The sequence below is a fragment of the Oncorhynchus mykiss genome, chromosome 5 (genome assembly GCF_013265735.2).
Source record: "Oncorhynchus mykiss isolate Arlee chromosome 5, USDA_OmykA_1.1, whole genome shotgun sequence".
Lineage (NCBI taxonomy): Eukaryota > Metazoa > Chordata > Actinopteri > Salmoniformes > Salmonidae > Oncorhynchus > Oncorhynchus mykiss.
This window is the reverse complement of record NC_048569.1, coordinates 14,925,917-14,952,162: the sequence shown is the minus strand read 5'-3', so window position 1 is coordinate 14,952,162 and position 26,246 is coordinate 14,925,917. Positions and strand designations below refer to the sequence as shown.

General features: G+C 42.7%; 1 protein-coding gene across 1 annotated transcript in view; it reads left to right on the top strand.

Moving 5' to 3' along the window:
- The window catches only part of LOC110523281 (volume-regulated anion channel subunit LRRC8A), a 28,285-nt gene extending 6,990 nt beyond the window's left edge, over nt 1–21,295 (top strand). The window contains exons 2-3 of the mRNA XM_021601859.2: nt 12,288–14,409; nt 20,694–21,295. Of these exons, the coding sequence (XP_021457534.1) occupies nt 12,298–14,409; nt 20,694–20,969 (2,388 nt within the window). The 5' untranslated portion in view covers nt 12,288–12,297 and the 3' untranslated portion in view covers nt 20,970–21,295. The remainder of the gene's footprint in view (nt 1–12,287; nt 14,410–20,693) is intronic.
- The last annotated feature ends 4,951 nt before the right edge of the window (nt 21,296–26,246 follow it).

Here is a 26,246-nt window from a genome sequence, read left to right as displayed (position 1 = left end):
AAAAAGTTTGTCACATCGACTAAAATCAGTGTTTTCTAATCTATTTTTGGGTTAATAATTTCTGTTGCCTGTAAATACTTTTTATGCATGTTGGATCACTTTGTATCAAAGTGCTGTGAAAATTGTGTCCCGTGATTTATCCCCTGTACCCCCATTTTTACACAAGGGCCCTTCTGTTAGTTTGCTTTCAGCTTGCTGCAGACCAGAGGATCAGATTACCTTGATCAATCCACCTGGGGAATAACTTTAGTTAAGATTAGAGGTTGACCGATTAATTGGAATGGCTGATTTTATTAGGGTTTTCATAACAATCGGAAATCGGTATTTTTGGACCACCGATTTGGCCGATTTAAAAAAATAAATATATATTTTTTTTACAACTTTATTTAATCTTTATTTAACTAGGCAAGTCAGTTTAAGAACACATTCTTATTTTCAATGATGGCCTAGGAACGGTGGGTTAAATGCCTTGTTCAGGGGCAGAATGACAGATTTTTACCTTGTCAGCTCTGGGATTCATTCTTGCAACCTTACAGTTAACTAGTCGAACGCTCTAACCACCTGATTACATTGCACTCCACGAGGAGACTGCTTTTTACACGAATGCAGTAAGCCAAGGTAAGTTGCTAGCTAGCATTAAACGTATCTCATAAAAAACAATCAATCAATCATAATCACTAGTTAACTACACATGGTTGATATTACTAGTTTATCTAGCGTGTCCTGCATTGCATATAATCGATGCGGTGCGTATTGTTGCTCCAATGTGTACCTAACCATAAACATCAATGCCTTTCTTAAAATCAATACACAGAAGTAAATATTTTTAAACCTGCATATTTAGCTAAAAGAAATCCAGGTTAGCAGGCAATATTAACCAGGTGAAATTGTGTCACTTTTCTTGCGTTCATTGCAGTGTCAGTGTAGTCCGTGTATATGCAACAGTTTGGGCCACCTAATTTTCCAGAATTTTGCGTAATTATGACATAACATTGAAGGTTGTGCAATGTAACAGGAATATTTAGACTTATGGATGCCACCCGTTAGATAAAATACGGAACGGTTCCGTATTTCACTGAAAGAATAAACGTCTTGTTTTCGAGATGATAGTTTACAGATTTGACCATATTAATGACCTAAGACTCGCATTTCTGTGTGTTATGTTATAACTAAGTCTATGATTTGATAGAGCAGTCTCACTGAGCGGTGGTAGGCAGCAGCAGGCTCGTAAGCATTCATTCAAACAGCACTTCGTATGTTTGCCAGCAGCTGTTTATGACTTCAAGCCTATCAACTCCCGAGATTAGGCTGGTGTAACCGATGTGAAATGGCAAGCTAGTTAGCGGGGTGCGCGCTAATAGCATTTCAAACGTCACTCGCTCTGAGCCTTCTAGTAGTTGTTCCTCTTGCTCTGCATGGGTAACGCTGCTTCGAGGGTGGCTGTTGTCGTTGTGTTCCTGGTTCGAGCCCAGGTAGGAGCGAGGAGAGGGACGGAAGCTATACTGTTACACTGGCAATACTAAAGTGCCTATAAGAACATCCAATAGTCAAAGGTAAATGAAATACAAATGGTACAGAGATAAATAGTCCTATAATTCCTATAATAACTACAACCTAAAACTTCTTACCTGGGAATATTGAAGACTCATGTTAAAAGGAACCACCAGCTTTCATATGTTCTCATGTTCTGAGTAAAGAACTGAAACGTTAGCTTTCTTACATAGCACATATTGCACTTTTACTTTCTTCTCCAACACTTTGTTTTTGCATTATTTAAACCAAATTGAACATGTTTCATTATTTATTTGAGGCTAAATTGATTTTAATGATGTATTATAGTCAGTTAAAATAAGTGTCCATTCAGTATTGTTGTACTTGTCATTATTACAAATACAAATGTTAAAAATTGGCCGATTTTTAATCGGTATCGGCTTTTTTTGGTCCTCCAATTATCGGTATCGGTGTTGAAAACTAGAGGTCGACCGATTATGATTTAAGATTCTACAGTACCTTCCTAAACTTGAATACTAACCCAATTCCATGTCAGGCAACTGTCAGGGAAACTTTGAAATGCATTTGCAGTTCTATCAGACATTCTTGGAGTTTAATTAAGTAGGTGTGCCAGGGGACCAGACAGATGGACAGAGAGGAGGGATATTGGGTGTACTGTTGTTGGGCAGATTTCCATATCTTTTATACTGTCTGAACCTGAACAGACAGGACACGTCTAGTTTACTCTGACCCACACGGGCAAACAGAAATTATTTATCAAGCTGCTATATAATGATCTGAGTGACGTACCTTTAAAGTGTAAGAGCTGTCTGATAGTGCTCACTGTGAAGCTACTGTACGTGAACTGAAAGGCTGTATGACGGGGTGTTTGAGTCACCCGGGCTCGCACACAGTATCAGTAATTTATGCGCTCTGACGCAAACGTGGAAGTCTATGACTGGAAATATGAGAACTAAAATGTCACTTTCTAGGCAACTTGATTCTGAGATTTAAAAAAAATAAGAGTAGAGTGAAACAGACTAGTTTTTGTTCGGTCTCAGTGTTTTAACTAGATTTACTTCTGACAAACTGGCAGTTGCTGCATGAGAGGGCAGTGATCCAAAGAGAGAGAGAGGCAGACTTAAGATGGCTACATGGCTCAGGCTCCTGCCTGGCATACTGATTTGGACTGGATGAGCCTCTGTTAGCGTCCATCAACCACATTGCATGGGGAGGGGCAGATGGAGAGTGGGAGAGACAGAACTGAAGAAGTTATAAACTAATATCTACACCACCCACTCCACCACATCTGACCTCAAGCATACAAAGAGGAAACAGGAAATGTCTTATTGCGAGGGTTATCTAATCAGCAGTATCACGGCCTCTGCTGAGGGTGGGCACTCTAAGCTTCAGTATATTCAGTTTTGGGATATTTTCATGAAGTATCGTGTCTGGGTTAAACAGCAGTGTTTCCCCTATATGCATTTATGCCGCTGCTAAATCGTGGCAGCCACAGATTTTGTTGTGTATACAGTTGTTATACAGTACCAGTCAAAAGTTTGGACACCTACTCATTCAAGGGTTTTTATTTTATTTTTACTATTTTCTAAAATGTAGAATAATAGTGAAGACATCAACTATGAAATAACACATGGAATCACATAGTAACCAAAAAAGTGTTAAACATTGTCTAATATAAAATATATTTTGAATTCTTCAAAGTAGCCACCCTTTGCCTTGATGACAGCTTTGCACACTCTTTGCATTCTCTCAGCCAGCTTCATGAGGTAGTCACCTGGAATGGATTTCCATTAACAGGTGTGCCTTGTTCAAAGTTCATTTGTAGAATTTCTTTCCTTAATGTATTTGAGCCAATCATTTGTGTTGTGACAAGGTAGGGGGGTATACAGAAGCTAGCCCTATTTGCTAAAAGACCAAGTCCATATTATGGCAAGAACAGCTCAAATTAACAGAGAAGCAACAGTCCATCATTACTTTAAGACATGAAGGTCAGTCAATCCGGAAAATTAAGAACTTTCGAAAGCTTCTTTTTAAGTGTAGTCGCAAAAACCTTCAATCGCTATGATGAAACTGGCTCTCATGAGAACTGCCACAGGAAAGGAAGACCTAGAGTTACCTCTGCTGCAGAGGATAAGTTCATTAGAGCTTGCAGCCTCAGAAATTGCAGTCCAAATAAATGCTTCAGAGTTCAAGTATCAGACACATCCCAACATCCACTGTTCAGAAGAGACTGCGTGAATCAGTCCTTCATGGTTGAATTGCTGCAAAGAAACCAGTACTAAAGGACACCAATATTAAGAAGACTTGCTTGGGCCAAGAAACACGAGCAACAGACATTAAACCGGTGGAAATCTGTCCTTTGCTCTGAGTCCAAATGTAAAGATTTTGTGTCTTTGTGAGACGCAGAGTAGGTAAAAGGATGATCTCCACATGTGTGGTTCCCACCGTGAAGCATGGAGGAGGTGTGGGGTTGCTTTGCTGGTGACACTGTCTGATTATTATTTAGTGTTCAAGGCATGCTAAACCAGCGTGGCTACCACAGCATTCCAACAAGTGCTCAGCACTTGAGCATGAAGCTCATGAAGTGTGCAAAGGGTGGCTACTTTGAAGAATCTCAAATATAAAATATACACTGCTCAAAAAAATAAAGGGAACACTTAAACAACACAATGTAATTCCAAGTCAATCACACTTCTGTGAAATCAAACTGTCCACTTAGGAAGCAACACTGATTGACAATAAATTTCACATGCTGTTGTGCAAATGGAATAGACAACAGGTGGAAATTATAGGCAATTAGCAAGACACCCCCAATAAAGGAGTGGTTCTGCAGGTGGGGACCACAGACCACTTCTCAGTTCCTATGCTTCCTGGCTGATGTTTTGGTCACTTTTGAATGCTGGCGGTGCTTTCACTCTTGCGGTAGCATGAGACGGAGTCTACAACCCACTCAAGTGGCGCAGGTAGTGCAGCTCATCCAGGATGGGACATCAATGCGAGCTGTGGCAAGAAGGTTTGCTGTGTCTGTCAGCGTAGTGTCCAGAGCATGGAGGCGCTACCAGGAGACAGGCCAGTACATCAGGAGACGTGGAGGAGGCCGTAGGAGGGCAACAACCCAGCAGCAGGACCGCTACCTCCGCCTTTGTGCAAGGAGGAGCAGGAGGAGCACTGCCAGTGCCCTGCAAAATGACCTCCAGCAGGCCACAAATGTGCATGTGTCTGCTCAAATGGTCAGAAACAGACTCCATGAGGGTGGTACGAGGGCCTGACGTCCACAGGTGGGGGTTGTGCTTACAGCCCAACACCGTGCAGGACGTTTGGCATTTGCCAGAGAACACCAAGATTGACAAATTCGCCACTGGCGCCCTGTGCTCTTCACAGATGAAAGCAGGTTCACACTGAACACATGTGACAGTCTGGAGATGCCGTGGAGAACATTCTGCTGCCTGCAACATCCTCCAGCATGACTGGTTTGGCGGTGGGTCAGTCATGGTGTGGGGTGGCATTTCTTTGGGGGGCCGCACAGCCCTCCATGTGCTCGCCAGAGGTAGCCTGACTGCCATTAGGTACCGAGATGAGATCCTCAGACCCCTTGTGAGACCATATGCTGGTGCGGTTGGCCCTGGGTTCCTTCTAATGCAAGACAATGCTAGACCTCATGTGGCTGGAGTGTGTCAGCAGTTCCTGCAAGAGGAAGGCATTGATGCTATGGACTGGCCCGCCCGTTCCCCAGACCTGAATCCAATTGAGCACATCTGGGACATCATGTCTCGCTCCATCCACCAACGCCACATTGCACCACAGACTGTCCAGGAGTTGGCGGATGCTTTAGTCCAGGTCTGGGAGGAGATCCCTCAGGAGACCATCCACCACCTCATCAGGAGCATGCCCAGGCATTGTAGGGAGGTCATACAGGCACGTGGAGGCCACACACACTACTGAGCCTCATTTTGACTTGTTTTAAGGACATTACATCAAAGTTGGATCAGCCTGTAGTGTGGTTTTCCACTTTAATTTTGAGTGTGACTCCAAATCCAGACCTCCATGGATTGATAAATTTGATTTCCATTGATGATTTTTGTGATTTTGTTGTCAGCACATTCAACTATGTAAAGAAAAAAGTATTTAATAAGAATATTTTATTCATTCAGATCTAGGATGTGTTATTTTAGTGTTCCCTTTATTTTTTTGAGCAGTGTATTTTGATTTTTATATATATATATATTTTTTAATGAGTCGGTGTGTCCAAACTTTTTACTGGTACTGTACATCTTGTTGAGTGCGGTCTTAGTGCTAGCATCGGGTTGTGGTGGTAAATAGTAGATTTCAAAAAATATATATATATATATATATTTTTTTAAATTAGGGCCGATTTCAAGGTTTCATAACAATCGGTAATCTGCATTTTTGGATGCCGATTATGGCTGATTACATTGCATTCCACGAGAACTGTGTGGCAGGCTGACCACCTGTTACGCGAGTGCAGCAAGGAGCGAAGGTAAGTTGCTAGCTAGCTACGTTGCGTTGCATATAATCAATGTGGTCGCTGCCTGTTAATTTATCATCGAATCGCAGCCTTCTTCGCCAAACGGGGGATGATTTAACAAAAGCACATTTGCGGAAAAAGCACGAACGTACCTAACCTTAAACATCAATGCCCTTCTTAAAATCAATACACAGAAGTATCTTTTTAAAAAAAAACGGCATATGTAGTTAAAATAAATTAATGTTAGCAGGCAATATCAACTAGGGAAATTGTGTCACTTCTCTTGAGTTCATTGCACGCAGAGTCAGGGTATATGCAACAGTTTGGGCCGCTTGGCTCATTGCGAACTAATTTGCCAGAATTTTATGACATAACATTGAAGGTTGTGCAATGTAACAGCAATATTTAGACTTAGGGTTGCCACCCGTTCGATAAAATACGGAATGGTTACGTATTTCACTGAAAGAATAAACGTTTTGTTTTCGAAATTATAGTTTCCGGATTCGACCATATTAATGACCAAAGGCTCAGTGTTTCTGTGTTTATTATAATTAAGTCTATTATTTGATAGAGCAGTCTGACTGAGCGGTGGTAGGCAGCAGCAGGCTCATAAGCATTCCTTCAAACTTTACTGCATTTGCCAGCAGCTCTTAGCAATGCTTGAATCGCAGCGCTGTTTATGACTTCAAGCCTATCAACTCCTAAAATTAGGCTGGCAATACTAAAGTGCCTATTAGAACATCCAATGGGCAAAGGTATATGAAATACAAATGGTATTGTGAGAAATGGTCAACGTGTCATAATTCCTGTAATAACTACAACCTAAAACTTCTTAACTGGGAATATTGAACCACCAGATTTCATATGTTCTGAGCAAGGAACTTAAATGTTGGCTTTTTAACATGGCACATATTGCATTTTTAGTTTCTTCTCCAACTCTGTTTTTGCATTATTTAAACCAAATTGAACGTTTCATTATTTATTTGAGGCTAAATTGATTTTATTTATGTATTATATTAAGTTAAAATAAGTGTTCATTTTTCATTCAGTATTGTTGTAATTGTCATTATTACAAATCTAGCTGTTTTATCTTGCCGATGCACAGAGAACCTAGCCAGCTGTATGTTATCCATGTCGTCGTTCAGCAACGATTCTGTGAAACATAAGATATTACCGTTTTTATGTCCCTTTGGTAGGATAGTCTTGATCGGTGCTCATCTAGTTTATTAGCCAATGATTGCACGTTGGCTAATAGTACGGAAGGTAGAGACGGGTTACCCACTCGCAGTCGGATTCTTACAAGGCACCCTGACTTAGGTCCCCTAATATATCCTTCTCTTCACTTGACCTTGTCAAGTGTGTAAATACTTCATGTCCGACTCGTTAAAGGAAAAAATCTTTGTCCAGTATGAGGAGACTAGTCATTGTTCTGATATCCAGAAACATGTACAAAACAAGTTACAAATAACGTGAAAAAACACAATTTCACAATTGGTTATGAGCTCGTAAAACAGCATCCATTTCCTCCAGCGCCATTAGATGGCATAAGAACAAGGCTAAGATTTATTCCCTCAAATTTTTTCAGTCACTGAGCAAATTTCAGGTCTGCTGAGTGCAAACTTGAACATTGTGAAATTTCTGTGCAACATCCGGCGCATGTTTACTGTGAACACTGAGGCTGTATCCGCTTTAAGTTAGTTTTAAGTGGTCAAGTAAGCTGCCGTGGCTATTTGATCATAATGTAGGCCTGCCAGTGTGGCCTACCATCAAAAACGATGGAGAACTCCTGAGTGGCGCAGTGGTCTAAGGCACTGCGGTGCTGTGCCTCTAGAGATCCTGGTTCGAGTTCAGGCTCTGTTGCAGCTGGCCGTGACTGGGAGATTGGCCCAGCGTCGTTCGGGGAGGGTTTGGTCGGCAGCGATGTTCTTGTCCCATCACGCACTAGCGACTCCAACTCCTGTGGTGGGCAGGTGCACAGTGTTTCCTCCGACACATTGGTGCGGCTGGCTTCCGGGTTAAGCGGGCATTGTATCAAGAAGCAGTGCGGCTTGTTTGGGTTGTGTTTTTGGAGGACGCACGGCTCTCGACCTTTGCCTCTCCTGAGTCCTTACGGGAATTGCAGCGATGGGACGACTGTAACTACCAATTGGATACCACGAAATTGAGGAGAAAAATTTGAAAAACTATGGAGAAAATGCATCCCATTTTAACATTGAAATAGGTGTTGTATGGGTCAGCCTACAGTAGCGGCCAATGTGTGGTGTTCGATGTAGGCCTACACTCCATTAGTCTTAACTAAAAAAACATGCAGGTCTTGACATTAACCTGTTTATCCACCTGCCATTCAGACAAGGAAGTGACTGAAATTGTTGTTTGATGCAAGAAACCACTTTACAAAATAAAATGCGTCATTATTACCATACCCTTGTTCCAGAGAATCAAACCAATTATTCTACCCTCTGTCAACTGGTTACTTGGCTTATTCAAGCCTGGCTCAAAATACTGCCCCTTTAAGACAAAAAAAGCTATTTTACCTGACTTGCTTTTCAAAGATGTCTAGAAATATACATGTTTTGTGCTCTTGTAGGAAGCAATTACTCCCCCGTTGCTGACTACAAATAATCTAAAGTTGGGCTAATAACTCACTAACTTTCAAAGGATATGAACAGAATTACACATGTGCACACGTCGCTACATGTAGCGCTCACTTTGATCTCAAAACAAGCACATTGACTCACGACCAGTCATGCTGTAAAAGCAGTCTAGTTCAAAGTGAATGGCACGTCCATATGGCAATGGTCAATTTGCATATACAGTGCATTCAGAAAGTATTCAGACCCCTTGACTTTTTCCCAAAAAATTTACGTTACAACCTTATTCTAAAATTGATTCAATTGTTTTATTTTTTCAATCTACACACAATACCCCATAATGACAAAGTGAAAACAGTATTTTTAGATTTTTTTTGCAAATGTAATAAAAAATAATACCTTTTCATAAGTATTCAGACCTTTTGCTATGAGACTTGAAATTGAGCTCAGGTTCATCCTGTTTCCATTGATCATCCTTGATGTTTCTACAACTTGTTTGGAGTCCACCTGTGGTAAATTCAATTGCTTGGACATGATTTGGAAAGGCACACACCTGTCTATATAAGGTCCCACAGTTGACAGCGCATGTCAGAGCAAAAACCAACCTATGAGGATGAAGGAATTGTCAGTAGAGCTCCGAGACAGGATTGTGTCAAGGCACAGATCTTTGGAAGGGTACCAAAACATTTCTGCAGCATTGAAGGTCCCCAAGAACAGTGGCCTCCATTATTCTTCAATTGAAGAAGTTTGGAACCACCAAGACTCTTCCTAGAGCTGGCCGCCCGGCCAAACTAAGCAATCGGGGGAGAAGGGCCTTGTTCAGGGAGGTGACCAAGAATCCGATGGTCTCTCTGACAGAGCTCCAGACTTCCTCTGTGGAGATGGTTGTCCTTCTGGTTCTCCAATCTCTGCAGCACACCACCAATCAGGCCTTTTTATGGCAGAGTGGCCAGACGTAAGCCACTTCTCAGTAAAAGGCACATGACAACCCGCATGGAGTTTACCAAAAAGCACCTAAAGCGCACTCAGACCATGAGAAACAACCTGACACAATCCTTACAGTGAAGCATAGTGTTGACAGCATCATGCTGTGGGGATGTTTTTCAGCGATAGGGACTGGGAGACTCAGGATCGAGGGAAAGCTAAATGAAACGAAGTACAGAGATCCTTGAAAACCTGCCCCAGGGCGCTGAGGACCTCAGACTGGGGCGACAGTTCACCTTCCAACAGGACAATGACCCTAAGCACACAGCCAAGACAATGCAGGAGTGGCTTTGGGACACGTCTCAATGTCCTTGAGTAGCCCAGCCAGAGCCTGGACTTGAACCCGTTCGAACATCTCTAGAGAGACCTGAAAATTGCTGTGCAGTGACGCTCCCCATCCAACCTGACAGAGCTTGAGGGATCTGCAGAGAAGAATGGGGGAAACTCCCCAAATACAGGTGTGCCAAGCTTGTAGTGTCATACCCTAGAAAACGCTGCCAAAGGTTCTTCAACAAAGTACTGAGTAAAGGGTCTGAATACTTACGTGAATGTAATATTTCAGTTTTTTACATTTGCAAACATTTCTCAACTTGTTTTTCCTTTGTCATTATTGGGTATTGTGTATAGATTTTTTTGGGGGGGGGACTATTTAATACATTTTAGAATAAGGCTGTAACGTATCAAAATATGGAAAAAGTCAAGGGGTCTGAACACTTTCCGAATGCACTGTAGGCCTAATGCAGCTCTGATTTGGTTATGGTGCACCGGTCTGTTTAGAGTACAGGCCTGAGTCGTGCCTGTCAATGCAATAGAATCCTACCCCGACGTGTTCTGCCTACCACAAAATCTCTTGCATAGTTCTTTTTTGTTTTGGTATGTTGCCTTGGAAGGGGTTAAATATTGCGTTGATTCGATCACAATTCCCTCAGTAAAGAAACGTTGATGGTTAAACTAACGGGGAAAACTCTAAAGTTGAGTGAAGTTCAATCTTGTGCTTTTCTGCACGGGCTGATATTTCTTCTGTGCGGCAGTCCCAGGGGAGATGCACGCACAGCTTAGAGGGAGCATTGAACACTGGGCATAAGCCTTGGCAAAATGTGTGTAATTGCAGGAAATTTGCTTTAAAACACCAAAATGTCATCTGCGGCCGAGAGGCGGGCCCCTAAAACTGTGTCATTGGCCACGCCCCTAACGCTGCTTAAAAAAATACTAGGGGAAACACTGAAACGGTACAAATGCAGAGGACTTTGTGTACTTGACTGGTTCATCTCCCAAGGAATGTCCTATTAAATGGGTGGTTTTCCCCATACACTGCAGTAGTAGGGCAATTCCACAGTCACAGAATTTGTTAAACTTTTTAAATCAATGTAAATCTGTTACCGTGGAATTGGCAAGTAGTAGTAAATTCTCAGGCCTGAAAGGTTTCCTGACCAGAAACAAATGCAAGTCCTTAGTAATAGGCTATAACTACAGCCAATCGTTTTTCCTGGTCAAATCACTTGATCAGAAAAAACTCCTGGCCCCAACAATGTCCTAATAAATGGGTTGTTTTCCTGTTTCTCAGAGATCACTGGTGGTGATAGACTAATGCTGAGCTAGACACAACAGGTTAAACACCATGCCTTTTCTGGCAAAACAACTTTGCAGCCATGATCATAGATTCCTCTTTGGTTTTATTATTATTTGTAACATTTTGCTGTTGCGCCATTGAATACCATAATTAAACCTCGCTCATTGAGTAATGTTTCTTCAGAACGTAAACAAGAAGAAACATGTTCACTCTTGCAGCGAGTCACTGTTTTCATAATGGACTTTTAAATGTCAAAGTCCAGGAAAGCTCTCATTCCTTACAATGTCAAGTCCTCCTACATGATGGGTTGTCCTTTTTTATTACTTTGATTTCACATTGTGAGGTGTCTTCACAGAACATTGATTCAGAGATGTTACTAACTTTAGTGTGTTGATGCGTGCTGTGTCAGGTTCTGTGCCCCTCTGTATCCAGCTTGCTCTGCATTCTCTGAGCCACATGGTGTTCTGTCTGCTCACAGGATGTCTGGGTTGTCCCTGACGAGTAGCAGACTCTCCATAGCTGGGAAACATAATAATTGCTTTCCCTGCACCAACCTGGCAACCCACAGACATAATGCCCCTAGTCATCTGGGAATGGGTACAGAGTTCTGATCATATTTCCCATAATAAGCTTCCTAGGGTTTTGCATTCTGATATAAATAAGATGTTGGGTTACAGATGAGAATATATAATAATTGAAGCAATTGTGGAGTTGTTGTATTAGATATAGTTTAATGTAAAGAATGGTCTGTGTTTGAGGCACAGGTAACTGATTTGGTTCTGGGTGCTGAGATTAGCTGACTCACAACATTGCAAAGGAAGTCACATTTAATATACATAGGTCTGTGGTTTAGTTCACTGGAACTGGAATAAAGTAACCACACACAGGCAGTCGGGTTTGTTTAGCTGTCTGCACTTGTGCTGAAAAATCAGTGGTTGAAGAAAGCTTACAAGTTCATTGAACGCACGCTGACATGACGTGTCTCCCCACGAGTATCTGATGAGCAGTGTCTGTGGTTCGATGAGCTATGTTTGTAGTTCAAGATAACCTGAATATTTTGCTCTGTTGAACTTTGAAATATACTTGTGGCAATGTGAATGTCTTGTATTACATTTAGTCTCTCTCTTTCTTTCCCTCTCCATAGGTAAACCATCATGATCCCCATCACAGAGCTCCGGTACTTTGTTGACACCCAGCCGGCGTACCGCATCCTGAAGCCATGGTGGGACGTCTTCACAGACTACATCTCCATCGTCATGCTCATGATCGCCGTGTTCGGGGGCACACTGCAGGTCACCCAGGACAAGATGATTTGCCTGCCCTGCAAGTGGGTGGTCAACAAGTCCTGTGAGTACCTCAATGTGAGCTTCCCAGACCCATTTGCCTCTGAGCCCAAAGGCATCAAGTATGAACTCGATCGGCACCAGTACAACTACATTGACGCGGTCTGCTACGAGAACAAGCTGCACTGGTTCGCCAAGTACTTCCCCTACCTGGTGCTACTGCACACCCTCATCTTCCTGGCCTGCAGTAATTTCTGGTTCAAGTTCCCCCGGACTAGCTCCAAATTAGAGCACTTTGTGTCCATCCTGCTCAAGTGTTTTGACTCGCCCTGGACCACCAGGGCTCTGTCCGAGACGGTAGTGGAGGAAAGCGACCCCAAGCCCCTGGGGAAGATGAACGGTTTGGTGGACAAGAAGGCATCTTGTGTCAGCGAGGACGTGGAGGCCAGCATTCCTATGCTCCAAAGGACTAGGTCCCGCATCGAACAGGGCATAGTGGACCGCTCCGACACCGGTGTCCTGGACAAGAAGGAAGGCGAGCAGGCCAAAGCTCTGTTTGAGAAGGTGAAGAAGTTCCGGATGCACGTTGAAGAAGGGGACATCGTTTACCGGCTGTACATCCGCCAGACCATCATCAAAGTCGTCAAGTTCATCCTGATCATCTGCTACACGGCCTACTATGTGCATTACATCAAGTTCAGTGTGATCTGCAAGGTGGACATTGAGAAGCTGACAGGCTATAGGATGTACCACTGTGCTCACCCTCTGGCCACCCTCTTCAAGATCCTGGCCTGTTTCTATATCAGCCTGGTGGGGATTTACGGTCTCATCTGCATGTACACCCTCTGCTGGATGCTCAGCCGTTCCCTCAAGCGCTACTCTTTTGAGTCGATCCGTGAGGAGAGCCATTACAGCGACATACCCGATGTGAAGAATGACTTTGCCTTCATGCTGCACATGATTGACCAGTATGACCCGCTCTACTCCAAACGGTTTGCCGTTTTCCTATCGGAGGTGAGTGAGAACAAACTGCGTCAGCTGAACCTCAACAACGAGTGGACGCTGGACAAGCTGAGGCAACGCATCACCAAGAACTCCCAGGAGAAACTGGAGCTGCACCTGTTCATGCTTAGCGGAATCCCTGACACAGTGTTTGACCTCCTAGAACTGGAGGTGCTCAAGCTGGAGCTCATCCCTGATGTCACTATCCCCCCCATCATTGCCCAGCTGGTCAGCCTGAGAGAGATGTGGCTCTACCACACACCAGCCAAAATCGAGGCCCCAGCTTTGGCCTTCCTGAGGGAGAACCTGAAGTCCCTCCACATCAAGTTCACAGACATCAAGGAGATCCCTCTGTGGATCTACAGCCTGAAGAACCTGAGTGAGCTGCACCTCACAGGGAACCTGAGCGCAGAGAACAACCGCTTCATCGTAATCGACGGGCTACGGGAGCTCAAGAGGCTCAAAGTGCTCCGTCTGAAGAGCAACCTGACCAAGCTGCCTCAGGTGGTGACGGACGTCGGGGTCCACCTCCAAAAGCTGTCCATTAACAACGAGGGCACCAAGCTAATGGTGCTCAACAGCCTGAAGAAGATGATGAACCTTACAGAGCTGGAGCTGTTGCGCTGTGACCTGGAACGAATCCCGCACTCAATCTTCAGCCTGCACAACCTGCAGGAGATCGACCTGAAGGACAACAATCTCAAGACCATCGAGGAGATCATCAGCTTCCAGCACCTGCACCGGCTAGTAAGCCTGAAGCTGTGGTACAACCAGATCGCCTACATCCCCATCCAGATCGGCACCTTGACAAACATGGAGAGGCTCTACCTAAACCGCAACAAGATTGAGAAGATCCCGGGCCAGCTCTTCTACTGCCGCAAACTGCGCTTCCTGGATCTGAGTCACAACAACCTGACCAGTATACATGCCGATGTGGGCTTCCTCCAGAACCTGCAGTACTTTGCTGTGACGGCCAACAGGGTGAGTAGAGATCTAGTATTTGAGTGTACCTGAGAAAATGTTAGCTACACACCAGTGGCTGCTGCGGAGGAGAGAACGGCTCGTAATAATGGCTGAAATGGAGCGAATGGCATTAAACACATTGGAACCACGTTTGATGTAATTGATACCAATTCACGTATTGCGCTTCAGCCATTACCACGAGCACTTTCTCCCAAATGAAGGTGCCACCTGCCTCCTGTGCTATACACCTAGAACTAACACACTTTATCTTTCCTCTATCTAGCTATTTCATGGTCAGGTGAAATGGTCACCAAACACTTGTTAAGGCCTTTATCTGTGTGTCACAGGAACATTTTAGACATTTTTCTTGAAACACCCTTCTTTCTTCCTCCTTCTTTCACATGTGAATGGGGTCAAAGGTCACACTGGGTAACAGGAAGGTAGGGGTTAGCATTATGAAGACAGTTCTGTTGGGGTTAATGGCCCTAGGGTTGTTCCACCTCAAAGCACAAGAAAGAGGATTTTGAAACCCACCATCTGAGATTGAGCTGAAATTGTCTGTAGTTAAACAGATAAGATCAGCATTCCTGAAACATTGTGTTGAAATATAATTTGATCTATGTGAAATTAAGCTAATTGATTGCACCCAAATTGTCTAATTTAATTTATTGGATTCATATAATCGTCAATAAATATAGGACCTAACATCTGATTTGGACCATAATTATTTCTAACAATGAGTGAGACCAATAAAAATAACATGGTGAAAAGCCACCCATGGACCCCAATAGCTTTTGCTTATGTGGTCACAATTCAAGCCAGTCAGTCATCCATCAAAGCAATTCAGTTTGTCCTTCTCTTATCCTTAATATGTGTCCAGGAAACAGCTCCTCTGTGTGTGGTTTATCCCCTTAAAAAAAAAGGTCTGTATTAGTTAGACCATTCCTGGTAAATCCAGCAGTTCTAATGACTTCAATGTTATGGTCTCTAATGGTCTTTAATGGTAAACGACCCAAACACACAGTGGCAGTGTCCAAATACCCATACTAGCCACTAAATATTATGCCATTTTAAAAAATAGTATGTCCAATTTCTAATATAGTACTCCGAATGTGTCATCTAATGCACTATTGCGTTGACTCCTGCCATTTGTTCATTTTGGTACAGTGCATCAATTTATCAGCTGTTGTAAAACACTTGAGTCGGAAAAGACGAGTGATTTCCACTAGATCAAACCCTGAAATTAGTATATGCAGTTTAAGTATGTAGTACGCTACTATGTGTGTTCATTCAATCAATCAAATGTATTTATAAAGCCCTTTTTACATCAGCCGATGTCACAGTGCTATACAGAAACCCAGCCTAAAACCCCAAATAAGAAGCAATGCAAATCTACAAGCACGGTGGCTAGGAAAAACTCCCTAGAAAGGCTGGAACCTAGGAAGAATCCTAGAGAGGAACCAGGCTCTGAGGGGTGGCCAGTCCTCTTCTGGCTGTGCCAGGATGAGATTATGACAGTACATGGCCAAGATGTTCAAACGTTCATAATGACCAGCAGGGTCAAATTATTATCATCATCAGTGGTTGTAGAGGGTGCAACAGGTCAGCACCTCAGGAGTAAATGTCAGTTGGCTTGTCATAGCCGAGCATTCAGGGGTCGAGGGGTTGAGTCAAAAATGGCATGTCCGGTGAACAGGTCAGGGCTCCATAGCCGCAGGCAGAACAGTTGAAACTGGAGCAACAGCACGACCCAGCTGGACTGGGGACAGCAATGAGTCATCAGGCCAGGTAGTCCTGAGGCATGGTCCCAAGGTTCAGGACCTCTGGGGGAGAGAGGGAGAATTAGAGGGAGCATTCTTAAATTCACACAGGACACCGGATAGGACGGGAGAAATACTCCAGACATAAGACTGACCCTACCCCCCCCAACACAAACTATTGCAGCATCAATACTGGAGGCTGAGATAGGAGGGGTCGGGAGACACTGTGGCCCCATCTGCTGATACCTCCGGACCGGGCCTATCAGGCAGGATATAACCCCACCCACTTTTCCAAAGCACAGCCCCCACACCACTAGAAGGATATCTTCAACCACCAACTTATTACCCTGAAACCAGGCTGAGTATAGCTCACAAAGATCGTTCCCACGGCATGAACCTGAGTAGGGCGCCAAACCCGGACAGGAAGATCACGTCAGTGACTCAACCCACTCAAGTGACTCACCCCTCCTAGGGACGGCATGGAAGAGCACCAGTAAGCCAGTGACTCAGCCCCTGTAATAGGGTTAGAGGCAGAGAATCCCAGTGGAGAGAGGGGAACCGGCCAGGCAGAGACAGCAAGGGCGGTTCGTTGCTCCAGAGCCTTTCCGTTCACCTTCACACTCCTGGGCTAGACTACACTCAATCATAGGACCTACTGAAGAGATTAGTCTTCAATAAAGACTTAAAGGTTGAGACCGAGTCTGCGTCTTTCACATGGGTAGGCAGACCATTCCATAAAAATTGAGCTCTATAGGAGAAAGCCCTGCCTCCAGCTGTTTGCTTAGAAATTCTAGGGACAGTAAGGAAGCCTGCGTCTTGTGACCGTAGCGTACATGTAGGTATGTACGGCAGGACCAAATTGGAAAGATGTGTAGGAGCAAGCCCATTTAATGCTTTGTAGGTTAGCAGTAAAAACTTGAAATCAGCCCTTTCCTTAACAGGAAGCCAGTGTAGAGAGGCTAGCACTGGAGTAATATGATCAAATTTTTTGGTTCTAGTCAAGATTCTAGCAGCCGTGTTTATTTAGTGCTTTATTCGGGTAGCCGGAAAGTAGAGCATTACAGTAGTCTAACCTAGAAGTGACAAAAGCATGGATTCATTTTTCTGCATCATTTTTGCACAGGAAGTTTCAGATTTTTGCAATGTTACGTAGATTGAAAAAAGCTGTCCTTGAAACAGTCTTGATATGTTCGTCAAAAGAGAGATCAGGGTCCAGAGTAATGCCGAGGTCCTTCAGTTTTATTTGAGACGACTGTACAACCATCAAGATTAATTGTCAGATCCAACAGAAGATCTCTTCTTCTTGGGACCTAGAACGAGCATCTCTGTTTTGTCTGAGTTTTTAAAAGTAAAACATTTGCCGCCATTAACTTATCAACTTATCAATTTGCCGCCATCAACCTTATGTCTGTAACACAGGCTTTCAGGGAGGGCCATTTTGGGGCTTCACCATGTTTCATTGAAATGTTCAGCTGTGTATCATCCGCATAGCAGTGAAAGTTAACATTGTTTCGAATGACATCACCAAGAGGTAAAATGTATAGTGAAAACAATAGTGTTCCTAAAACGGAAGCTTGAGGAAGACCGAAACTTAGTTGATTTGTCAGAGGATAAACCATCCACAGAGACACTGATTTCTTTCCGACAGATAAGATCTAAACCAGCCCAGAACTTGTCCTTGTAGACCAATTTGGGTTTCCAATCTCTCCAAAAGAATGTCATGGTCGATTGGTGTCAATAGCAGCACTACGGTCTAGGAGCATGAGGACATGGCCACAGTTTTTTGTAATGGTGTTGTATTTAATGGTAAATGTCACTAATCACTGCCTTGCAGTGCTTTCCAGACTGCCTTGCAGTGCCTTCCAGACTGCCTTGCAGTGCCTTCCAGACTGCCTTGCAGTGCCTTCCAGACTGCCTTGCAGTGCCTTCCAGACTGCCTTGCAGTGCCTTCCAGACTGCCTTGCAGTGCCTTCCAGACTGCCTTGCAGTGGTTCATAATTATATTATTTTATTAGGTTTGTCGCAACAGTTTTAGTCACTAGCCCATTCCTCCATCACAGTTTTGGGCTTGTAGGAAAAGTCTTCATATGGAATTTGCACCGTCGGGATAGCCATCTCATAAAGCTGCCATTTGTTAAACTGTTCAAGGAGAGTTGGCTTGAAGCATTAGGTTGCTAGAAGGACAAACTGAATTGCTTTCATGGAGGACTGTCTTGACTTGGGAGTGATCACACAATGTATTTTCATCATGAGCAAAAGCTATTGGTTTTCTACCCAAGGTTGCAATTTTTTTTTTTGTAGTCGATGCATTTAAAAACTCAAGAGCCCAACAAAATTGATAAAATGATGTAGCAGGAACAGCAGCATCTATTGGGCAAAACATGGTACTTTCAGAGTAATATATGGTGAATATTGACTAAGTGACTTTTAATGGCAAATTTTCCATAAAGGCCGGAAAAACATCAGATTCACAGGGAATATATTACATAGGATGAAGAAACAATACTCCAAGCCGCAGCTCCATACTACTTATCAGACATAGAGACCTAATGACCTTGTGTACCTATTGTAGAGTTGTGTAGTAGACTGGAATGTCTACATAGTCGGTGCCATTGAGATAAACTGGTCACTTGAATAGTTCAATATTTGGAAAAGTAACCGCCTATCCTGCTAATAATGTTTCAAATTAGTTAAAATAGGGGAAACTGCTGGACCTACTACACACTGTTGGTTAACTGAGACAATGTGCCAGAGTTTTAAAAGTACAGACAAGCAGTTCTATTATGCTAATGAGTTTGTCACACTTCTGGCTGCAGATCAAGCGGTCCTGTCCCTGGGGTGATTTTCATGGCGAACTGTTTTCATTCTGTATTTTTTTGGTTTTATATGTACTATTCCCCACCCTGTTAGATGCAATTCATCTTCACTAAGCAGATGGCTGGAAAAGGTTTAGTGTGTCCTGTACAGAATACCTCTGGGAGATGCAATCTTACAAACAATTCACAAAACTCCCGACTGAGTCTGAGATCATTAACATGAACTTTGACTTATGTGAATTCTTGTCTGAGTGCTGACTTCTAGAGTTTTGAGAATAATGTAAGTGTAGGCTAACTCTTGTAAGTGTAAAGCTTGTAAATGAAAGTGTAACACTTTAGTGGAATGTATCATGTAAAATATAGTTTGTGTAATATCATATGTAAATGCATTATAGGATTTCGTATATTTTAATCATGTACATGTGAAGTGACTCCGCTATAGCAATGGCCATTTTGTGTTTTTGCATTGGCTGATTTGTGCATTTTGCATCAACGACACTCTGACCATTGTGACTTCCTGTACATTCCTGACAGACAGGCTGACTTCAGTCTCCTTACAACGAATTTGCTTGATTTTGGTGGACATTGTCTAATGCTGAGCCAGTTCATTAACTTAACACACCGTTCATCCAATACATTTTTTAAGAATCAAGTTTAGTGTGAAAAATAAAGACTTACAAGGAATTCTGGGAGGTTATACAACATTTTCCCTATTGCGTACTGGTGGTCATCTGCTGTGTGAGGAATCAGATGGTTTGAGTAAACGATACTATTATGTTTTTTTGTTTTACTGCACTCACTCACCCATATACGTAGTTCCATACTGAGAATAGGCCACAAACAGGGTGGTATGCTGCTCAAAATAGCACCGTTTACAAGGAACCCCTCTGGTGTGTTCTGTGTTTTTACACCCTTCTCCAGAGTCTTCTCTTTGCCATTAGTACATTATCGACCCAAATGAGTTGTGAAATTTGTAAAACGTTATTCCCAGGTGGGCCCCTAACGAGGACCCGACGCTCACCACTGTACTCCAATGTTCTAAAGTGTTCTAGGTTTTTGTTTTTCTCTTGAAGAACAATGCCTGGATAGCTCCAGCTGCCTTACATCTTCACTGTTTTGAAGCTAAGAAAAGCATTTGTAATTTGATAAGGCTATTTTAAGCTTGGTGAATCAGCTTACTCTGATCATATTTTGGCTTAAATTAACAGCATCTATGTAAAATGCACTCATTGTGCTGTTGCCTCAACAGATGACTGAACTATTAATAACAGGTGTTGGTGTGAGCATAAGTAATTATACAAATATGTATGGTACTCTAAGACTGACTGTATGTCTGTCTGTACCTCTATGGCTCGATTGGCTCCCTTCTTTAGGGCAGAGTGCCTAGGTTTGTTTCTGATTGGCTTAAAGTCCTGTGGGCTGGTGTGACTGTGTTTCGATTGGGTAGCTACGGTCGGAACAGTATGTACTGAACTCTCCTTTCTTCCCTCTTTTGCCAAGTCTGTTCTTGAACATAGCTGTTCACTGGGGAGGAGTTCAACTTTAAGCACCTTTCACAGCCTAAAGCAAGAAACAGTATGCCTGTTTAAACCATACACTATAGTATGCATAACCTATGCACAAATACAATTAAATTATATTTTATGAAGTCAAAAACAGACAAAATAAACATTTCTCCTATTTCAACATTCATCCTCACTCTGATCTCCCTCCTTGTCACTGTCAGATCGAGTCGCTCCCGCCGGAGCTGTTCCAGTGCAAGAAGCTGCGCACCCTGAACCTGGGCAACAACTGCCTGCATACTCTACCATCGCGCTTCGGCGAGCTGACGGGCCTGACCCAGCTGGAGCTGCGGGGTAACCGTCTGGAGTGCCTGCCCGTGGAGCTGGGGGAGTGCAGGCAGTTGAAGAGGAGCGGCCTGGTGGTGGAGGAGGACCTGTTCAAGACACTGCCCACAGAGGTCAAAGAACAGCTGTGGAGGGCCGACAAGGAGCTGGTCTGAGAGAGTCCAGAGAGAGGGAGCCTAAGGAGAGGAGGAAAGCGGGAGAGAGGATTGGGCAGTGGAGGCTGATGTCACTTTCAATTGGAGGCCATTCTCAAATTTCTCCCTCCTTCCAGCCTCCACTAGTATGGGGTAGGAGAAAGGGGGGAGATGTGTCTGTATTGCTGGACACGCATCCAGAGAAGGATGGTTGGTTGGTTGTTGTCTTGGCTCTCCTGGCTAAATTTGTATTTTTTAGGGTAAATGGTAGGACTGCCACAATTACAGTATAACCGTGTAACCGATGAAGACAGCCATAACCATACAAAAAAAAAATAAAAAAATAACATTTGGCTGAATAACCACAATGCATCAGCACACAGAAATACAACAGTCTAGGAAAATCTAATCTTGGTAATTTGACTGGTAAATTTGTAGATACACTTGCAATGGCTGCCTGATATTGTGATGTAATTTCCATGGTAATGTAGAATGTTAACTAATGTAGCTCATGCAATGTATTTTTTTGTAATGTGAGTTGATTGAATCAAATCGCAGCACAAATTACTTCCTGCTTTTAAACTATGGGTACACTGTCAATAGCCACCACTCCACCCATTATGCCATAATTTACTTGAATTGGGATGCCTGTTCTATTCATTATATTTCTATGGCAGCACATGCAGTCTGGAGGAGAGGAGAAAATGTAAATCTACCAAAAAAATTATACATTTTTTGCTATACAAACATTTATTATGGTGACCGCGGTAATTTGGTTGCCCAATTACCATTATCCAAAATTCCATGACCATCACATCCCTAGTCACAGGGTCACAAGATGTTTATTAACAGACTAACCAGATGGAGACCTCTCCTCTCCAACTTTGGTTCTTTTCTCCCTTTTTCTTTTATGAAATGATGTGCAAAGTCGATCGTTGTCGAATGCTGATTAGGAGAGGATGAGAGACAGAAATGAAATGCTTGTGAGATTGAGGATTTTGTTTGTTTGTTTGTTTGTACGGAGTCATCTCAGTATGGGTCAAGGTTGTCAAACTCATTTTGCTCTGGGGGCTGCATTTGGTCTTTGAGGTCAATCCTCCCGGACTGTCTAGCTTCCATTATCATTTCTACACCGTTTCCATTTGGTTTTAGTCATTTTAAACTATATTGAGTATGTTTCCCCACCAAAAGAAAAACCAATATTTATATATATTTTTTTTTCTCAAACAACTGACAGGTATGTTTTGACATTTCTGGTATAGACAGTGGCCACAGAAGGACTACATAAAAGAGTTGGTGTGGATGGTTCATGTAGCCTACAAAGCAATATATGTGTGTGTGCTCTGTTTTCCATCTTCACTTGGAAGTATACAGTCCACTAGGCTGTTTATCCAAACGCCAGTGAGAGGACGCAGGATCTGACTGGTGAATGAAACACTATGGCCGATGGAACCAAAGCAGGGCCCTGTTTTATTAGGCACCAAATAGTGGGAAATGGACTGAAACGACCTGGACTTGTCCAAAAATAACACAAATTGTTGTTTTCTGCAACACATTTAAAAATGTTTGTTACCGTGTGCCCTAATGAAAACAACCCAGATATTTGCACTCCAAAACAGTGACCGTGGATACATCATTGGCTTATACAGAACACATTTGTGAGGTATATTCTGCATGAATATCGAAGAGATACTTTTTTATTGAATGGACTTGGAGTAGACAACATTAGAGGTCAATTGCCACCAAAGGTGATTCCTTTAAGACCAGCCAGGCAACTCTTGTTACTAATATGGCCTTCCCTTTCTGGTGCTGTAATGTATGTCCCACGCTGTGTCATTACAACCATCATGTTCATGATTTTGCTAAATATGCAGACAAATGTATAGCTTATAATGTTTTACATTTATGTTTCAAGAATTTACATGGTATTATTATTTTTACCAGCTGTTCCAAGTTATTTTCAAAGGAGAGGGAAGCCTCACTTTGGAGGAAAGTGAGCTGAATTCATCTTTAAAATGTAATAACTACATACATAACTGCCCTTTTTGCAAGGTTACCAATGGGTGTTTTGAGTCCAGCTCTGTTCTGAAAAGGCCTCAGTCTTGGATTTGTTAGTAAAGGCTAGTCCCCAGCTCTAAAAGGCTGGAGCAACGCTCACAGAGTAAGAGTGCATCAGAGAAGAACAAGCAATCCCAGAGCAGAGGCTCGCTGGTCGAGACTTGGGTGGTTGAATACAGACCTACTTTAATGTTGAAGTATTATTCTCTGACATGTTCCAAACTTTTTGAAACATTTGAAAACTGCAAACAGGTACCCCCCAGGTCATTCCTTAAACGGGCTGTTATGATTGATGTGGTTGAGCTATCTTAACACACTGTTTTGAGAGTACCATAGGACTATCTCAGGGCTTCACTGGAGAGCTCATTGATTCACAGCTTTAATGTGGCACAGATTTGAAGGGGTAAATATGGAAACAGTTAGCGCTGACTGAATCGGAGAAGAAAATTGAGATTCTGATAATAGAACAGGATAATATATTTCAGAATATATTGTTGTGTATATAATTGCTGTCACTCTTTAAAAGCCATAAAGCGTCATAAAGAATCATGTAAGCCTCTTTCAGTTCAGCTGAGGCAGTGGTTACATGCTATTCTTCTGTATCACGTCTAACTCTATAAATGTATTGTTTTTACACTGAACTATTTGTATCTAACCAGATCTAATGCTCCAGCTTTTTATCCTTTTCCATAGTCCTCCCCAACAAATTAAAAATCTGTTTTTATCCTGACCTGTACTTGTACTGACCTTCAACACAGTGGGAACACTGTCACTTCCCTTAATCACAAGATTAGGCATTCCCCCCTAAAAAGCACATAGAGATTTCAAACTTCTATTTCACAACCCCCCCCCCCCCCCCCCCCCCCCCCCCCCCCCCCCCCCCCCCCCCCCCCCCTCCAGTATGTCGCCATGGAGGAAACCGGTGGAGGGTGAGGTCAGCAAAGTGTTTACGGAGCAGTGGAACTAGGAAGTGTGAACATTTTTATTTGAATAGTCAATCTGTATATGTTCTACAGACTAAGTTACATTTCAGCTAACTATCTGCTAGCCCTAACCAATTACATTATATTTTAGTAATTTAGCAGAGGCTCTTATCCAGATCTACATACAGGAGCAAATAGGGTTAATAGCCTTACTCAAGGGCACATCAACAGATTTTTCACCTAGTCTGCTTGGGGATTCAAACCAGCGACTGGTCCAACGCTCTTAACTGCTAGGCTACCTGCCGCCCTAACCTTAACCCTTAACTTAGACCTAACCCTAACTGTAACCTTCGCAAGCAGTTGCTTATCAACAAAGTGTGACCGGAAGTGTGTTTGACCCACAGAAAAGGCTTCCCCCGATCAAGTCACTGTAGGAACGGTTTCTGTTCGGCTCAAGGTACATGTTGCATGGTCTAGGGTCAGATTGCAGTACCCTCATTATGAGCTTAGTCATTAGGAAATTAAATAATATCTGATCCTGTGGTTGGAGACAACTTCTATTGTACATCTGTATAGGACTGTGCCAGTATGTTCGGTACTGTAGGTAGTCATGCCATGGTCACAACAGTTGACCGCAAGGGTAGCAGGTAGCCAAGCGGTTGAGCATTGGGCCAGTAACTGGAAGGTCACTGGTTTGAAGACCTGAGCCGACAAGGTGAAAAATCTGTCTGTGCCCTTGAGCGAGGCACTTAACCCTAGAGTGCTCCAGAGGCACCATATTACTATGGCTGACCCTGTAAAACAACACCTTTCACTGCACACATCCTATCTTTATTTTATCATCCCATCAGCAATGTGACTGTTGTGAATGTTATTTTCCATGTATGCATCCCAACATTCCTTTTATTTAATGTGTTTTTTGCAGAGTTACTGAATGTTTGTTTTCATAAGCAACATTCAAGTTCTCAGACTGGTCAGAAATGGTGTTCAGTGCTCGAGCTATGCAACGCTTGCCTTATTTCAACAGTCCTCCTGTGCATCCAGTGTGGGTGGAGCGCCCTCCTGCGGGAGGTCTGAGTAACAGAGGAAAGTGTTCACTGTCCTTTTCTCCATTTGTTTTGTAATGTAAAATAAAAAATGCTGTAAGGTTGTGTGTATTACCATCAAAATATTAGAATTTTCTGACTCTTAATGGCCAGTCATTTAACCACATTGTGTATCATTTGGGTAGCATACCAAAACTGTCGAAGCAGCATTGATGCTTCTCATTATGTATTTGACCTGTTTTGGGGAATCGTTTCTAGGTTAACTCTTATTGCATATGCATAATTAGGCAAACAACCTACTTTTTAATAGGGGGTTCATGATACTACACTATATTGTTTATGATAGAGTTAAAAAGTTGGTCTAAAAAACACAGCCTATGGAAACAGTTCAGGGAGTCCGAGAAAGGCTTCTTATTACATATTGTACTTGGCTTAGTTGATGATAACATAGCCAAGTTATCACCTAACTAATGCCATCTTTATTCATTGTGTATTCATTCATCGTGTTATTTTTCCCTCTGCGATGTTATGAAGGGTCGTAAGTAAGCATTTCACTGTTAGTCTACACCTGTTTTACGAAGCATGTGACTAATACAATTTAGTTTTGTGATATCTCCGTAGCATTAACAATTGGCACGGCCATGGCATGCTCTCTCAATATTGGGTAGGGCTATGGAAATGCACATTGTCTGTCAAACAATGCTTTTTATTTCTTGTAAGCCATACTTTGGGTGGTCAACAAGACAATGATACATATTTCTGTCAGCCAACTGAATGAGATCAGTTGGTACAAGCCTGTATCTAGCTATCTTTCTTTGATGTTTTGCTGGCAGGCATTGTAAGGGCCCTGATGTGTGCTGGCTTTTGTTCCTGTCAGGTTTTGGTTCCTTTCCATCTGCTTGGACAGTCTGGTCAACATCTCAACCCACACATTTTATGCCAGGTTCACATACTGTACGCCACCCACATTGGGTGGCACTATAATGTTGCTCTTGTTTCATTTAAGTGTAAAAACATGGACCTGTCAAAAGTTAATGGGCAAATGACAATCTGTATCTCTTCTACATCAGTGTTGCCCATGTAATGATAGGTTTTCACTTCGTTGCCAAAATGAGTAAACACTGGCTTTCTTAGTGGAGAAATGATGAATGCCCCAGACTCTTGTAACAATGGAATAATAGAGCCTTGACAACACCACAACAGTTGCTTTACTGTGCCTATTTTTATTTTTTTTTTACCATTCTGATATAAATGATAAAGTAAGAAACTTA